Below are 18,677 nucleotides of genomic sequence, written 5' to 3'. Positions count from 1 at the left end.
CCAAGATTGTTAAGAGATTGAATGTAGTACCGTCAAGACATCTGTATTTTCATAAAACTTGATAGATGCTTCCAATGTACATCTCCAGCTAAAAACTACTAACCTACAAGGTATTAGATTTAAATTAAGAATGAGCTTGTGGCCAATAAGCATTAAAATAATAACTAAATTTTATGACTGATAACATTTTACTATTGACACTCAATATCATCAGACAAAATGGCACCAAGATAATTTCTGATAAGTGGGAATGTATTGTGGGCATCACAAACTTTGAAAAATCCCTAGGAACTTCCCATGCCAAATGCAATTTATGAAATATTTATATTGCTTAACATTTTACCCATAAGAATTTCACCTGGGAATGAGAGGCAGCTCTTTTAATTTGACAACTCTTCTCATGCAACACATCAATAGGACTATGGATTTTTTTTTAAAACTTAATTATTTCCAGTACTTTACAAGGTGAAAGAACAAATCTTTGTAATTTTGCAAGGGTCCACTGGGAAATCACAAATATAATTTTAGATGCAGAAGATACCGTGCAAGAACCAGGCATGGTGGCACATGCCCAGGTACTCAGGAGACTGAGGCAAAAGGATCCCTGGAGCCCAGGAGTTTGAGACCAGACTTGACAAAATAGCAAGATCCTATCTCAAAAAAAAAAAAAAGAAAGAAAGAAAGAAAAAAAGAGAGAGAGAGAGAGAAAAAGGAAGGAAGGAAGGAAGGAAGAAAGAAAAAGTCCTGAAAATTTTACTTTAAACATTTTTTTTATAATTAAGGGGTCTAATTTGGGGAGGATAAAAATAAAAAGTGTTACTTAGATGCTTCATGAAGATCGGCTTATAGGTGCCTGAAGAATAATACTTGTTACTGATAGGGCCGAATAATTTCTCAGTTTTGGTCTTTAGCCTCTCAGTTCCATATTTAATTAAAGGAATAAAAACTTTAAAAATAAATGCAAAGGTAACATACATGCAAAAAAAAAGCCTCATTTCTTGCAAGTGAGGATCTTTGTTATGTTTTTCTGTTTTCTTAAATAATCTAGGGATGTAATCAAGTCAATTGAAAGCACAGATAGTCACTTTGATAAGACGCAGAATCTTTGTTCTGTAGGCAGATGACACAGAAAGATTAACCTTCCATATTGTAAACAAAAGCAATAAGCAATAAGGCCGAGAAACCAGCCCATCAAGGCTGAGCAAACTTTGCTAAGCTATTAACAACATACCATAGCTTTTCAGACTCAGGGACTATAAACCAGGCAAATAAAATTTACATTCCAAGCTTTGCCCTTCATTGTATTCTTTAATATTCTGGAACGAACTAGCGCTTTACTTCAGGACAGATCTCACAAGGCCACAGAGAACTCTTCTCATAAGATGCTATTAGCATACAATGTTTTCACTGCTGCTTCCCTGAAATAAATCCCTAAATAGGCATTTTCAAACATTCTCAGTTTCAATTTCTAATACGGTCAGTATCAGGAGCTAGAATCCACATAAAACTCTTTGGGGTCCTTGGTAAGTTCTAAGAGTGTAAAAGGGTCTGAAGAACAAAGAAAAAAGGAGGGAAAAAAAAACCTCAGAGAAGTGTTACTTTGGGAGAAAACTATTCTTTTCCTTGAAAAACAGAAGCATAGACGGAATTCTATTTTCTCTGTCAATACAGCTCCTGGTATGGCCTCAACAACTGATTAATTCTAACTTTTAACCAAAGTAAATAACTTCTATTTTACAGAGAACACTTGGGAGTGGATAACAGAGAACTGTATCACAAACCAGCATTGTAGCAGACAAGCAGAATTTATAAATGCGCGTAACACAACGGTCTACAGCCGCGGGCTTCCTAGAGACTTCCATCCCTTCTGAAATTGGCAAAAATTAACCAAGAATATAGCCTATCTGTAGCATATGAAAAGAAAAACGTGAACATAAAATTGTGTTCAGTAATCAATGTCCAGGGTTGTCTTTCTTAGACATGATTTAGGTATCCAGTGACTATCCGTTAATTAGCTCAATTTAATCAGTCTAAGGTTCCCAGTTCCCTAAAGATCTTTTCAAAATTGAAATATAATTCATATATCATAAAATTCACCATCTTAATGTGTATGACGCAGGAGGTTTTAGTATATTCCCAAGGCTATACAATCACCGCCGTTATCCAGTTTCAGAACATTTTCATCACCCCCCACCCCAAATCCAGTATCAGTTAATGTCCATCCCTCCTCCCCCCTTCCCTTGGCAAGTGCTAACATATACACAGCTAATATAAGTGCTGTGTATATGTTTTTAACCTATTTTGGTTATTTCATATAAATAAAATTGCATAATATATGACCTTGCATCTGGCTCTTCTCATTGGACGTTCTTTCGAGGTGTATTCATGTTGCCCCAAGTGCCCATACTTCGTTCCGTTATACAACCAAATAATATTCCATTGTGCGGCTGTTTTACTTCTGCTTATTCACCAATTGATGGACATCTGGGTTGTTTCCAGTTTGGGGCTCTTATGAATAATTCTGCTATAACATTTGTGTACAAGTTGTAACATAAATATATGGTGTGTTTGTTTTGTTTTGTTTTTAGACAGAATCTCCGTCACCCTGGGTAGAGTGCCAGGGTGTCATAGTTCACAGCAACCTCAAACTCTTGGGCTCAAATGAGCTTCTTGCCTAGTCTCCTGAGTAACTATAGGCGCTTGCCACAATGCCCGGCTACTTTTCTATTTCTAGTAGAGATGGGGGTCTCACTCTTGCTCAGGCTGGTCTTGAACTCCTGAGCTCAGTCTCCCTCCCACGGCCTCCCAGAGTGCTAGGATTACAGGCATAAGTCACCGCGCCTGGCCTACACATATGTTTTACATTGTCTTGGTTGGAGCAGAAATGAAATTTCTGGATCTAATGGTAACTCTACATTTAATATCTGAAGAACAACTTGTTCTTCAAACAGCACCATTTGTTTACATTCCCGTCAGCAACATCTGAGGATTCTGATTTCTCCACATTCTTAACAATAATCATCACTGTCTGCCTTTGATTTTAGTCATCTCAGTGTGTGTGGTTTCAGTTTGCATTTCTCTAATGACCGGTTTTGTCGAGTATCTCTTCTTGTGCTTATCGGTCATTTTTACATCATCTTTGGAGAAATGTCTATTCAGATCCTTTGCCCATTTTAAAATTGGGTTATTTAGCTTCTTATTGTTAAGTTCCCTAATGATCTTGAAATTATCATCAAGCTGACATGCTACAAAATGTAATTCCGATTGAAATGCTGTGTCAGAATAGTGACTCAGGTTATGCCCATATTTATATTTTTCATAATCAGTCAGCACAACTGCATAAGTTTGGGAAAAGCTTGCCCAAATAAGATTTAAAAATTATCATGACATACCTAACATTGACAAATGAAAAGAAATACTGCTGCTTCTTATTAAATCAGAATTACTAAAGTAGTCTTGTTTGTCAAATGTTTACCTTAATTATGTGTGTTCGGATTCTTAAAATACTTCTGAGCTGTGTTCTGCAAGAGTAGATTTTTAAAAATTATAGCATATGAAAGTATTATTGGTTTTCGTTTCCTATTTCCTTGGAATTTTAGGCATATTCAATGTACTTTATTTCTATAAGCCAGTTGGAACAGAGCTCTTTCAGTTAGAGCCTTTTAAATATCCCTCATTAGGACATCAGCAGGGATGTGATAATGAGAGGTAAAGTCTTTTCTGGATAAGCGACAGAGCCCACAGACCCATAGATGACTCATAGCTTCAGTTCTACCATTTTAGTCATAGGTCAAGGGTAAATACAGAAGTACAAACATTTGTCAGTGTAGATATCAGAGATTTCTCCTTCTTTGTAGACATGATATTCTGAAATAATTTGAACTCAAAGTAGAGGAATAGACAAAAAAAAGGAACAATATAGATTTCTATCTTTTCTCCAGAGAGATTAGATTTTTATGAACCATAAATCCATTTAGAGAGATCACAACTTATCAGGTCACAAACCAGATTCACAATAATTGCTGTGATCAGTCGTGAACAGTTAGTAGCCATACACAGACAGATAACAAAAACAGAAGACAAATTAGTGGAAAGAAAAATAGTTAGAAAGCAGAGAGTCAGCAAAGCTGTGTGGCCACTTCAGATTGACCCCTATAAACCCAGCCTCCGACTAGCCCCGTTTCTAGGGATGAAGTTTAACCAATTCTGTCAGAGTTGGGTATCTCAGTGGAAGCTCCAAAATGGTTAACAAATAATTTTTTAAAAAACTTCTCACACAACTATGAAGTGAATAGGTATCACAGACTTTATTGAATTATGAATTAAATGAAGTAGCTGGGAAAGATGAACTACTACTAGTTCAAATCAGAGAACCACAGTGTATGTGGAGTCAAGAAAGGGTGGAATTATTTTACAAGTAGAAGCAAATGGGCTTTTTTTTATAGATGAGGGGAGAGTCCTCCCTCTACCATTCAGAGGTTATTTGGATGTCCATAAAAAACAAGAATCATTAAAAATAGACCATAATTATTTACACTCTCATCAGTTTCTTCATTTTACAGGATTATAAACTAGTCTGGTCAGACAGCAAGCAACACATCCCCATAAAGTTAGTCCATCTTCACAGACGCCAGCTTTCCCCTGAAGGATGCTTAGTAATCATCTTTGTTAAATGCAAAGTCTTGAATTTTTCCTTACAAGATTAAGTACAAATAAAAGTTTCTGAAAGAATCTGGTAGGTTTTTCTCCTTCTACAGTTGTTAGAAGCATTTGGTCTTTGATGGCAAATAAAATCTTTGCGTTACATCAAATAATTGTGCTGTTCCATCACAGGTTTCCTCATTTGACCTTTTAGGTAACTAAATTTCCTCCTCTGGTGAGCATTTTGCAACATTAATTTCTTTCTGAGTCCAAAATTTCTACAAGCTATGCCATTATTCTAAATGGTACTTTTGAAAGAAAAAAAAAATTCTGTGTTTATTTTGTTTATTTGGTTTTACTAAATTTAATTCTAATCTCCAGTTCTCGAAATTCTCCTTCTGGATGTAAACCCGTTTTTTAAGCTATCTTTCTCTAAAAGTCGGGAAATTCTTTAGAAAGTTTTATTTTCGTGTCTCTCCTTCCTCTTCATGAAATTAATGCCTCCTTGTGACACCTTCCGGCCAATTTCAAAGTCTTCTGCTGTATATTCCGCAGTTCCGTTTCTGGCAGCCGGGAAGAATTCTCCCCGTATTGCTTTCCTCTGACTCTCTGTCCCTCAGCACCCAGACCACCTGCTCCTCCTTCCACCCTCAGCACCGTCCCTTGTGCTGGAGGTGAAGCATCAGGGCTTGCCTGGCTTCCTCATTCCTCTCGACAGCTTTCTTTCTTAAGCCAACTCCCACCACCTACTCTTTAGTCCTGCTTCTATCTGAATTTTCCCTTCTGCCTAATCTTTTTTGCCCACATCCGAATCTTTTCTGTCATTAGGCCGATTCTGTTCTGATTTGGTTCTGTTCCCTTTTATTCATTACCTCTCACTGCCTCAGGCAAATGGGTAGGAGAGTTTCTCATTCATTGGCTTTAATATTGCTTTGGATTTTACTCTGTTCAAAGGTGTAAAATCTCTGTGCCCTGCTCCATCCCTCTCACATTTCTGTTAATTTTCATTAAAACACTTCATATCATGAATGGCAATACACACGCAGCCCTTCCCCAGCACTGACATAGTCATTTTTCTAAGTATTTCTGTCTGCTATGTTTTCACTAGCTGACCCCTTTGTAAGCATCTCAGGTCAGGTGTCAGGAAGAAAGGGAAAGTAGGGGGTAGAAAGGGAGACAGAGGAGGAGGGGAGGAAGAAACAGCAAGGAGAGTGGGGAGTGGAAGTCTACTGCTGCTTTCAGTCGGCAAGCCGGACTCCTTTCTACCTTCCCACACTATAGAGGTCTTGCTCTATAAATTCTACAAAACATCTTTTTTTTAAATCTACAAAACACCTTTCTAACATAATCATAAGGACCTCAAAATATAATAATGGACTTGCCTAATAATAAGACTTAACTCTCCAAATTGCTTTTTCATCTAAGTGAGCAAGACTCTTCTTTTGAGACACCTGGCTGAGACCAGGGTGCAGGCTGGGGCTCTGGCCCAGAGCTTTTCGGACAGTTAAAAGGTCCTGAGAGCTATGGACTGAAAGGCAAATCAAGGCTTTGTTGGTGGACGTTTTTAGTGAACCCAGCACTGCCCCAGACACTGTGGAATATAATAGACGGTAATCTTGAGCAAAGTGTCAACACACAGTGAGACATAAGAGTGGTGCATGAATAGATACTGTCTACTCAGAGAAGGTGGCCGCTGCCAGCAGAGATGGACCGGAAAGGCTTCATGGAAGAGACTGACTCGAGCTGGGTCCGGCAGGGATGCAAGGATTGGGCTGGATAAAGATAGGAAGGCAGAATAGAGATGACCGTTATTATTATCAAGGAAACACTGTAAGCAAACACAGGGGAAAGAAAAGGTGCCGAGTATTCAGTGAATATTGAGGAAGATAAAAATGAAAACATTTTCAAAGGCCTTTAATGTCAAGCAGAGGAGCCTGAATGTTGCTCCTTATCCTGCTGAGATTTACTAGGAGACAGTTTCTGCTGCTCTTTGTGTCTGCAATGGTCTTGTCCCATCCCTCACTCCCCTACATCACCCTTGTTGGGATGGCTGGCTCCTGCTCACACTTGGTTGAAATGTCAACTTCCTCAGAACACGCTAATCCGTGATGTGCCCCTGCCCGCATAACTGCCTATTGCAGCATCTATGAGGTCAGACAATCAAGCTCATGAACGTCATTGTCGGACCTCATCTGATGAGTTCCTATAGGATACATGGAAACTCCGAATGTAACAATGGGTTTATTTACCTGCCCAGACCCTACAAAGTGTCCCCAAATCAGAGCCCATTTCTGCCATGACATGGATCAAGGAAAAGAGAAGGCCAAACAAAGGTTTCCGAGAAACAGCTGCTGTTTTAGCAGGCAGAAAGTAGAGAAGGAACCCTAGGAAGGAGAGGACAATGTCCCCGGGAAAAGAGACTCTCCAACAGTGAGTGGTGAACAGCCTCAGAAACTCCAACAGTGAGTGGTGAACAGCCTCAGCGCCAATGTGGAGTGAGAACAGAGAACAGACCCCTGATCTCTGAGAGGAGAGCAAATGGTCAGGGTTCAAGAGTGTGCTCTGAGAAGCCTGAAAGAGGATAAGCGGCTTGTGTTTAAGGGAGGGAGAAGGATAGATAGCTGATGACAGAAAGACCAAAGACACAGGGGCAAGAGGGAGGAGCCCAGGGTGCTGAGGCAGTCAGGAGGGAATTGTCAGTGACTTGTCGTTAAAGGACACTTTAGAACATTCCTCACAGACTTGCCAAGACCACGTAAGGCAGTAACCTAACTTCACATTTGCCATTTTCTCGCCTGTTGGAACAATGACAGGAAGCCATTGAGGAGAACTGATGGGCTCCATGTTAGCAAGACACTGAGGAATGAGCACAAACCCCACTGCAGCAGGAAGGTCGTCTGTACCCCACAGCGCCACCACCCACACCGTTTTCTTCTCCTCCAGATACCTTGACCAAAATAAATCTGTATGTCTCTCATACAACTGGGTGGGGGGAGGGGGTATTGCAAAATCTTTCCCCACAGCATCATAGAATTTCAGATGTGGAAGGGACATTAAACGTTATCTCATCATGAAGGATGGACCCAAATCCCAGGGATGACATTTTCCTTTCCCCGTCGTAGTTTCAGTTCTTTCCCTGCATAACATTTCTCCTAATGTAGTTCACTCTTTCACTAAAACATGACAAAACCATAGCCAAATAAATAGAATGTCTTGTCTTCCCATCTCCAAATCCCTAACTGGTTTAATAATTCACTCCCTCTCAGTGCCTTAAAAATGGGACTTTTATCTTTGAATTCATCTATAAAACTGTTCTCTCTCCTCCCACTGGCTAAATGGACTCCATTTATCACTCACTTTATGGGAGCTTATCTACTACAAGAGAAGTTTGATCAGATAACCTGGGCCTTAGAAAAGCTAAGAATGATTGCTAGGCATGACTTGTATTGTTTGAGGACTTCTCTTTGATCTGAAATTTTTAGGAAGGTTACAGGACGTCTTCTAGTCTTTTGCATTTTTGATGGTCCAGGACATTATTCCATTGGTCTGAGAGTCCAGAGAACATTTGCTGAACATGCTTGCTGGATTCAGTCTTTCAGAATGATTTGAGGATGAGCTTCATTCCTAGTCAGAGACTGAACATTCCTAGTTTAAGGCTGTGCTATAAAATGGCAGATTTATACATTGTTCTGACATAATGAAATGCAAAGAGATGAAGCATTTTATTTGTACGGTAACCTCTTATTTCAACAGTTCACTGGCTGCTGTGTAGACTTTCTTGGCCTTATCCGAAGGGCCTCAAGTATTGTTATGCATCTTGCTGAGAAAGCAGCCTCACCAGTTTAGAATGACCCAAGTGCCAGGCCATGAGGTCAGGAAGGAAGACAACATAAACCAGCAAAACCAGGTGGTCTGACCACCTCGGGAACTTCCACTCCCCAGAAGCGCCCCTAGTGCTCTCTGCTGCCAGGGTGTTCTTTCCATGCAGATACAGAAGTGATGTTTGATGAATGAATCCTTCTCAGGTTCATCATTCACTCAACAAACATTGCCGACCATTCCTTCAGGAAACATTGTGCTCAAGGAGGTTCGTATAAAAGGAAGTGTGCACAAAGACAAAAGGGATGGAGTTCTGCCTTTGAGGAGAAGACAGTTTTATGAGGAAACCAGACAAAAATGCAACATGACACAGTAAGTCCTATAGCAGAGGATGTGCCAGATGTCAGAGGGAGGCCCCAGGGAAGACATTTACTAAGCTAATGCCGGGGAGTTGAAGAAAACTTCAGAGATTCATTTCAAATGAAAATCATTTCATCTCTGCCATGAACCTGACCTTGAATCTGTCAGAGGAGTTTGGTTCAACTTCTCAGGTAGTGGAAATGGGGAAGATCTGGAGGTTTCTCTTCTAACAGGTACTCTGGCTATCATCTTAGAAGCTCACTCTCTTCTGGAGCATAAGAGGACTTGGTGTGGAGAATAAGAGGGGCACCCTAGATAGTATCGTGCTTACCTAACAGGGCAGGGCCGACCCCTCAGAGGCCTCTCTGGTGTATATGAGTAGAGTAAGTGGATGCAAAAAGAAAAAAACAGTTTGATAATCCACTCCTGGGTGGATGGGCATTTAGGTTGCTGTCACATCTTGGTAGTTGTAAATCGAGCTATGATACCATGGAATACTATTTAGCCATTTAAAAAGATGGAGACTTTACATCTTTTGTATTTGCCTGGATGGAGGTGAAACATATTCTTTTTAGTAAAGTATCACAAGAATGCAAAGCAAACATCTCATGTACTCAGTACTAATATGAAGCCAGTAGATGATCTAACTCATGCCCATATAGGAGAAAAACTCAATTTAATTTGAGTTGGGGAGGGAGGGGGGAGTGGCGTGCTCCCACTTAATGGGCACAGTGTAGGGGGCTGTGGCAGCCTGTCAGACATCTGCAGGACACAACTACAAGAGGGACTCCACCTAACAAATGCAAACATCCTAACCTAGTTGTTTCTACCCTCACATTAACCTGAATTTTAAAAAAAGAGAAAGAGAAAACAAAACCCTTGATGGAGAAAATGAGAAGGAAATGCTTTGCTCCGGTCTTCAGTGAGAGAAGGCAAGGCCGACCTCGTGCTAAAGTGAAGTCCCGGTACTCCAAGGGTGGCTGAAGGGGCCGCGGCATCTTCACCCCTAGAATCTTGTTAGGGATGCGGAATCTGCCCGCAACCCGCTGGGAGTGCTGTGGTTTAATGAGCTTCCCGGAAGATCTGATGTGGGGCCAACTCTGAGAAGCCCCCGCTCCAGCCCAGCACAGTGGATTCACATTAGAATCGCCAAGGACCGAGCCCATGCCCAGGAGTGCTGATTTAAATAGTCTGGCTCCCTATGTGGCCTCCCTTGAAGGCCTCCTGTTTCCCGTGAGAAGCTCTGAGATAGTAGCAGGTCTGGGTGCCGTGCAGCGGGAGACCTTCCCGCGGCCACTGAAGCCACTACCCGCTCTGGGTAGGACAGTCAGGAGCCGAGAGCCACCATCCAGGTGCCGCCCCTCGCCCCTGAGCACGGTCCCCAGGCTGCTCACTGTGCATCTCATTTCGTGGAACACGTGCAGAAAGCTTTCCTGGGAGATCAAAGCATGGAGCTCCGAATGTTCTACGCCAGCTGGTTAGCTCATCCGCAGACAGATCATTTGCAATTAGGATAGGGTCCTCACGCTGCAGAAGGTAGCAGAGAAAGACAGGCTGACAAAAAGGTTAGGGGCTCCACCCTGGCAAAGCAAAGAGGGGGCACCCAAAGGAAGCAGCACCCAGCGAACCCCTCCACGAGTCAGCCCCGGGGGAGGCCCAGCCCCTGCCGGGGGAGCCTGATTCAGGATCAGCTCCGCTGCTGGGCCGGGCTGCTGCCGCTGCTGCCGCCGCTACTTCTCCCAAGACCGGGTCTCAATAGCAACTTTCCTTCCTCGGCTGCCTAAACTTTTTTTTCCTTGTGGCTGGAAAGAAGTGTCACATTCTGCTCACTCCCAGCCCTTCTCCCCCACCCCCTTCCAGAGGAGGCGTGCGGTGTGTAGGGGGTGCTGTGAGCCACCTCCAGCCTCCCCGGGTGGCTGCTTAAGCCACTTTCAGCGCCTCTCACAGACGTTATGAAGTGCCCGGGGAAGCGCAGGGGCCCGACAGCTGCTCTCCTGCCTCTCTGCTGGCTCTTTTTGAAGATTCTGCAGCCAGGGCACAGCCACCTCTATAACAACCGCTATGCTGGGTAAGTGGAGAGGCTCTCAAGCCCTGCACGGCTCTGATTTGGCTCAGGGGGTGTCGGTTTGCTCCTGAGTTGTGCCTCACTTTTTCTGATTTGTGGTCTCTGTGAATCTGCACTTTCCTGCTCCCCATGTAAACTGCACACACGGCTCCTGGGTCTTTGCTTTTGCCCACTGAGAGACCGTGGTGGGCACAAGTCTGGCTTTCCATACTTTTATACTGCACGCATCGCAGTAGTGCACCCAGGTTTGAATGGGACTCTGTCTCAGCAGTAGCCCTGGCCAGCGTTTGCAGTATTTGCCTTGGTCGATGCTCGGTGACGCTGTTCTACCACGTGAATTATGACCTGAGCACTAACGCCTCTCCTTTAGAGTTGTACGCAGGAGCAGTGGGTTGAAATTCACCAGTGACTAATGGAAGAGCTGAGCTTCATGATTTTTATGTGTACCAGTTCACCTGCAGAGCGATTATCAGAAAGAGTTTCAGATCTGGGCAATGCAAATGACTCCACTCAAAATAAGCAGAATAAAAGTAGCCAGCTGTAAAATTACAGGTACTTTTCTGAGGGAAAAACATAGAAGGGGAAAAACAATCAGATTTTCCTGCCCTGTGGGTTAGCGAGAGTTCTATAAGCCTTCCTTACTGAGGCATGGGGCTGGGTATAAAGCAGTGTGTTACTTACTATGCAAGTTCTTATTATCCTGACACTTGCTGTGGTATAGACAGCACGCTATTTGCTCACATTTGCAGGGGGTCCTCCTTTGAATCTGGAGAGTATGGCATGCCTGCCTTTTAGAGCTGGAAGAACCTTAAATATATCCTTCAGTAGTGCCCAGAGTCTTAAAGTTGTTCTTTTTAGGAATGGTGTAAAGTAGAATTTGTAAGTAGAAAAGAGAAGTGTTTCTCTTTCTCTCCCTCAAAGTATCTTGGCGCTGCCTTTCGGGTTCCCATGAATGCAATGCTCACAGGGGACATATTCCAGTCCTGCCCTCAGTTTTAGGGGAGCAGGATGAGGTGGTAGTGAGGAGAAGCAAAGGATACAGACGGTAATACTATCCCCAATTTTTCCACCCCAGTGTTTCTGGGAGGACGGAAAAGAGTGAACATCTGAGGGCTGTTTTTTGGTCTCCTGGACATGCAAGATCAGGGCTTTATATCCTGGAATATATCCTTGGCTTTATGTCCTTTATATCCTTGTCAACCTCTTTAGAGATTTGGGGATAGGAGCCCGTGTTTCAAGGTTGATGGTGCAGCCACAAGCTGTAGAAGAGTTAATTCTACCTCTCTTGGCTGATATCAGGTCATAAGATAAACAGGTATCGCAGGCTGGTGTGACCTAGGACCTTGCTCCCCTGCTCAGCAGTCGCTCTTTCCATCATCATTCCGGTGTGGCACTCTAGTATAAGTTACCCAGCTGCTGTAGCTGAGCAGGCATGCGTCCCCAAGTGCCACCCTGCCAAGGAAATGAGGCCACTGGCAGCACCGTTTTCTGTGTGGAACTCGCAGTGACTGGGAGCCTTCTGGAGGAAGTGGCACTACCTTCTCTGTTGCTCAGCAGTGAAAGTAATAATTGCCATTTTCTCTTTGCTGCCACTTAATAAGTTAATCCCAGAATGTCTGAACAATGGAAAGAAAATAAAAGAAACAATGAGAAGAAGCTGGAGAAGCCAGGCTCACCTGTCCACCAACAGGTGCCTGGAGCTCCTTTACAGCTAGAAATATTTCTAAGTGTCCTCACCACTGAAAATGGGGCATCTTTGCCTTCATTGGACATGTCATTCTCTCATCACCAAAGATGGAGCTGCTCCTCAGCTTTGGAAGTGTTTGTCTTTATTTTTTCAGAGGCTACATTCTGCAAGTTTATGCTTCCAGTGAATAAGAATCTGATGGGAAGCCATGGAATAACAGGATTTCACATTCTATTTGACCAGCTTTGCCTGTCCAAAGTTATCATTCTGATCTACCTCATTTTTATCCCTTAATACAACTGGGGGGGGCTTGTGAATAATTATGGGGAAGACCAATTTCTTGCATTCTTATAATTTTGTAGGTCTTGGCTGAATCTAATAATATGTAATTATCACTTGTAATATGATTAGGACACTGAGTGTAAATCAAAGAACACTGGGAGCAGCCCAGCCTGCCTCCTGAGAGCAGCTAATGAGCTCGGTCCTCTTTACACATAAACTAGCCACAGTTGGATAGTGCCAGTTGTGTACCAGATGCTTAGGAAATGGCCAGTTTTAAGGGTCTCAGAAAATGAATTTATAGACAAGGAAAATCTAATGACAAAAGCTGATACCTTTTTGTCTGGGGATAACTATATTAAATTACACATCCACAAGTAAGATTTAAAACTGCATAGAAAAGGAAAGAAGCAAAGCGGGGAAAATAAGGTGGCTTTAGTATTTATGGATACTCTAATGTCAGAGGACTGCAGGGGCACAGGCCAAGTCGTCAAACATTTCAACGTCAGTCAGGGACTTAGACTCCTCTGCCAGCACATTTCACTCTATGTTCTCTGTTTCTCCCTCACCTCTTTGTTTCCCTCAAAGCAAACCTAGTTATTTATTATATTGTGATGTTGAGGACAAAACAAACAAAAAAACAAAAACAAGGATCTTTTGCATCACAGGAAATTAGGGTAGACCTTTGTTTTCTTAGTAAAGGTAAAAGAGAAATCTAAAACAGTAAAAAAATAAATTCTGGCAACAGGGTAGAGTTAAGATGGCTATGATTTTTGAAAAGTACTTACACAGAACTGTTTCCACGCCAGTCAATGTAGCACAAGTCTGAAGTTGAACTGCCTGGGTTTCAATTTCTACATTCCTACACTCAGTAACTCTGTTCCCGTAGGCAACTTCCTTAACCTCTCTAAGCCTCAGTTTCTTTATCTGGGACAATGGAGGTAGTATTAGAACCTTCCTTACTAAGTTGTTGGAAGGATTAAAGCAATAATACGGGTGCCGCTTTGCTATTGCATGGTTCTAGGCATTTAGTTAATACCTAATGGGGTGATAAAATAGCTAATACTTATCAATACTTAAAATGAATATCTATAAAAATGTTAATTTTATTAGTAACTTTGTGCAGTTGGTATCCTCATTTTACAAATAATCTAAAGGAGGTCCCAACCTTTTAGTCCCTGTTCACAGCAAGCTAACCCAAGGTCACAAGCAAGGATGCAGGTGGGATTCTCACTTAGCTCTGCAGGACTCCACAGACCCTACTTCTCTATCTGCCATTTGTTGAGGCATAGAATATAAATTGCTTTTAAGAAAAACTGAAGATTGAATCTTGTTTTTAGAACAGATATTTTCAGAACAATAATGAAAAGGAGTAGATTATGTAGGTAAAATGGGAAGTTTAATCTTGGTCACATTCTCTACGGTGATGATGAGTCACTGGTGGTGAATCATTCAAAAAGCAGGGCCCATAAGGGATAGAAGACAGATGATGAAAGAATTTTAGATTGTCACATACACAAAAAGGCACAGGAAGTGGCCATGGGCGTGTGCAGTCATTCATTCAACAAGCATATCTGAATGTGCATCGTGTGCCGGAACACTGACCAACAGAATGAATGCCCTCTGGTAGCTCACACTTTAGTAGAGAAATAGCCCACACAGAAAGTTAGTGTACAAGGTATTGGTGCTGGATGGGATGAACAGCCTCTTTGGACTGATAGGAGAGCTCAGATTCAAGAGGGATAGAGAGAAACCCCTTCTCGAGCCTGCCAAGGCTGAGCACCCAGCCCTGCCACAGCTGGGCTGTGGATATGAAGAGACTAGTCTCCCCACCATCATGGCTGCTTCTTGGGTTCTTAAGGTCTGCTTGCTGAGTTCCCAAGGACTCTGTCTTCCTCACCCAGCCCTGCATTTTTTCAAGATGCCTCTCCCATCCCAGGGAAGATTCTTTCCCTTCTCTGTTCTTTCTGTGGGAGTAGCTCTGAGGCGGCAGACTTCCCCCCCATTCCAGAGGTGAGAGCTGGGCTGGTTCCAACCCTCTAACTAGCTGGTGTGTGTTAATGAGCAGTGCCCAGGCTGTACCTATGGCCCCGCTTATGGGGACAGGACATGGACATTCAGGGAAATAGACTTAAGGGAAGTAAGGAATTTTTAAAATGTAGTTTGGTCCTCGAATCCTGTAAGCAAAGAGGCCCCAAGTCAGGACGTGGCATATTGAAAAGAACCATGAGAAACACAGTGACTCGTTAGAGAAGTTCAACCTCAGGGATGTGGTGCTTGTTTGCCACCTTCCCTCCCTGGTGATCCCCTCTCAACAGCGGGGTTTTATCCCTTCATCTCCTGATGCTGGCTTTATTTGAATTCCCTGAACTTTGAGAAATCTTGGGCCAGAGCACAGTGATCAGAGGGGTCGTGTGGATCGGACTTGTCATCTACATTGCTGCTTAAGCCTATTTTTGACAGGATGGCCTCATGTTCCCATTTGTATAGCACTGGCCCAGAATTGTCAGGGACTGTCCCAGTTTGCACCAGCTGTCCTGGTGTGGTCATTGGCAGTGTCCCCTCTCAGTCTGAAATTGTGGGTTCAGCTATTTTTTTTTTTTTTTGAGATAGAGTCTCACTATGTCACCTTGGTAGAGTGCTATGGCTTCACAGCTCACAGCAACCTCAAACTCTTGGGCTTCAGCGATTCTCTTGCCTCAGCCTCCCGAGTAGCTGGGACTACAGGTGCCCGCCACAATGCCCGACTATTTTTTTTGTTTCAGTTGCCATTGTTGTTTAGCTGGCCCAGGTGGGGTTTTCTAACCTGCCAGCCCCAGTGTATATGTCTGGGACCGTGCCCACGGTGCTATGGGCACAGAGCCGGGTTCAGCCTTTCTATTCTTCAGTATGTTTGCTTCCTTGAAGAGTTTTACTCCATGTCTTCAAGTGACCTTCTTGTTCAATTCCCAGAGAACAATTTATCTCTAGTTTCTTCTATTCTTATAAAAAGTATTTCATCTGTCCTCTTGTGGTGGCCACCAGCCATATCCAGGAATTTTTGTCTTTAAGTCTCAGTCTGGGTTAAGGTCATTTTCTCCTGACAGATTTCCCTTTCTCTAGTTCTTTTTCATATGAGGCTTTTATCTTGTTACTCCTTTGCTCAAAGCCTACACTGGCTTCCTGTTGTTAACACTATCAAATCCAGAATATTCTGCCTGGCTTTCAAGGCCCTTCAGAATTCTGATTCTGGTTTCCCTGCCTCTGTTTCACTCATCCTGAGCCCTGACCCCCCAATGTGGTCAGGTCAGAGAAGTAGAGAGTGTCAGCATCACAGCACGGTAATGAGCAAAGCAGGTGCCACTTCAGCTCCAGACGACAGGCTAAGATGTGTGCTCTGTAAACGGGGGCACGAGGAGCTGTAAAGGATATGTGGTTGGTTTTGAACCTTTCCCCTTCAAGTCAGTGTGTGGGTTATGGAATTGTTCTCCGTTAATCAGGTCCCAGGTCTCCTTCTGAGACCTCCTCATAGCTCTTGCCACCTGTTAATGGTAGAATATATTTAGCTTTCCTTACGCATCAGCTCCGAGTACAACCCCTAAGTGCTGATTGTTTATCAGCTCATTATACCCAAAGCTGTCTTCCTTGCGGTGTGTTCTGGTGTTGGGGCCCCTGCTTTCCTTGTTAAAGATGTACAGGGCTATCGCTGTCCTCTGACCTGCACTCACAGGTGGATGATGCTCTGGGGGACCAATGCTCTCCCTGCCCACTGAGCAAGGGGGAGAAGGGGCATTTCAAACACTTCTGGGCTCCCTTCTCCATGGAGCGCACTCTGATAATGGATCCTTTATGTTATGGCACCAAAGTACTTACTGGGTAATAACATTAAGCAAAATCACTTCCACCTCTTGAAAAGCAGCAAAGGATGTAAATGTTTCATAACTTCCCGGCCTCTACTGTGCTGGCTAACAAAATCATTGTATGTTTTTTCTACCTTTGTAAATGGAATTACTGAACAGAAAATGAAAGCTCTTTTGGTGGCTTGTTTTCATAATGATCAATCAGTAGATAACTGGTTTATTGGATTAGAATTTGCTTTGCTAAATAAAAGTTTCAGCCTGCCTCTAGGCATTAGCTTCGTTATAATAAAGCAGACACAGAATAGGGAGCTTTAGAATCTTTAGTGTCATTAATTTCCTCTAAGATTATTTTATTAAAGGTTGACGCAAACTTCTAAGTGGTTTTCTTCAACAAAACAAGCATCTTTGTTCCTTCTTTCAGTTTTCAGTGTACTTTGAAAATAATATTTTCTTACTATATTATATATTTTTAGTAAGGATACTACAGATATTGGGTAGGGCTGTTTCTGCTTTTGTCTGGTTTTGCTATAACAAAGAATCTCATACCTTTCAAAAGAAATTAATTTCTCTCCCGTGTAAAAATCCAGAACAGCTGTGGGTAGTAGGTAGCGCTAGAGAACCAGGCTCCTGCTGCTTGGCAGCTCTGCTGTGCATAACTTTCAACTCCCTCAGGAGTCTTCTATCACTGAGTCCAGCCACCAGGGCAATGGAAAAGAAAGGTCATTTTCCTTTTCTTTAAGGCCACCATCCAGAAGTTCAAACCTCACTTCCTACTGGTCAGAAGTCAGTAGATGGCCTTCACCGCAAGGAAGGCTGTGAAGTATGTCTTTGACGAGGGGGCCAGATCTCGGGGAACCTGCCAGAGATAACAGCAGTCTCTCTCTCTCAGTGGTCACACTGATACCCAGCAGTTACCACCAGTTGGTTCTCCTGAAAGATTAATCCCTTCTACTAGGATTTTAAAACTTAGGACTTTCAGTTAATTAAAAGTATGAATTTCTATTCTATAAATGATGATTTTTTTTAAGTCATAGAATGTCAGAACTGGAGAGGCCAAAATGCCCTAGATTAACCCAATCCCCTTGTTGAATAAATAAGGAAGCAGAAGTCCATAAGGATAAAAGGACTTGAAGAGCTAAGGATGGAGTTAAGGCTAAACCCAGGCCAGATGAGCCCACTTCACAATTGACACCACCACTTGTGGTGAATCCAGACGTCTTTTTTCCTTTCCTATTCTCTAGAGCTGTTGGGGATGAAGGAAAGTAATTTGGCAAGACTGGGAAGTGTTTAATAAGGGAGACTTTCATTTTATATCTATCAATATCTGTAGGGTGTCTGCCTGCTGCTAATCTGGAACTACAGAGATCAAAGCGCAGCCCAGGTGCACTGCGTAATGAGTAACTCAGACAGGTAAACAATTCCACCCTGGGATCCTTGTGCTTCCAGAGGAAACTCTTGGTGCCCAGTGAATGCAGGGGAAGGTCACTTAATCCAGACGGAAGGGTGGAGTGAAGGTCTAAAAAGAATACTTGAATAAGATGAGTCTTAAAGGACAAACAGGAATTTGAGCGGTTTATTAACTACGCAAGGTATTTAATCCTTTTTTTCTTTTAAAGGACTAGTACTAAAAGAACATGGCCCTGATTTCAGTCATAAAGAACAAGTAGAAATTAGGTTAAGGGTTTCAAGATACAGAGAATAAATACAGGGTAGACATAAAGTTTATGTGCAATTTAAGAACTTTATATCCACTCTATATATTGGTTCAAAGGACTACAGGTGAAAATTTGGTCAAGTCTAGAAAACCAGAACAATTAAGTATAGATAAACTACCATAGAAGAGATTTCTTCTAGTAGGAGTAAGGCTGCGTGGGGAGGGGAGGCATTGACATGCCTTGAGTCCCTCAACACACAGTTCTGATTTCTTTTTTTTTTTTTTTGAGACAGAGCCTCAAGCTGTCCCCCTGGGCAGAGTGCCGTGGCATTA

General features: G+C 42.7%; 1 protein-coding gene across 1 annotated transcript in view; it reads left to right on the top strand.

The window, feature by feature from the left end:
• The first annotated feature begins 10,505 nt into the window (after window positions 1–10,505).
• Window positions 10,506–18,677, top strand: part of CPA6 (carboxypeptidase A6) — a 279,926-nt gene continuing 271,754 nt past the window's right edge. Inside the window, exon 1 of the mRNA XM_003797251.2 lies at window positions 10,506–10,888. Within this exon, the coding sequence (XP_003797299.1) occupies window positions 10,773–10,888 (116 nt within the window). The 5' untranslated portion in view covers window positions 10,506–10,772. The remainder of the gene's footprint in view (window positions 10,889–18,677) is intronic.

The sequence above is a fragment of the Otolemur garnettii genome, unplaced genomic scaffold (assembly GCF_000181295.1).
Source record: "Otolemur garnettii isolate 467f Iridium unplaced genomic scaffold, OtoGar3 scaffold00113, whole genome shotgun sequence".
Lineage (NCBI taxonomy): Eukaryota > Metazoa > Chordata > Mammalia > Primates > Galagidae > Otolemur > Otolemur garnettii.
This window is presented reverse-complemented; position numbering and strand designations above follow the sequence as displayed.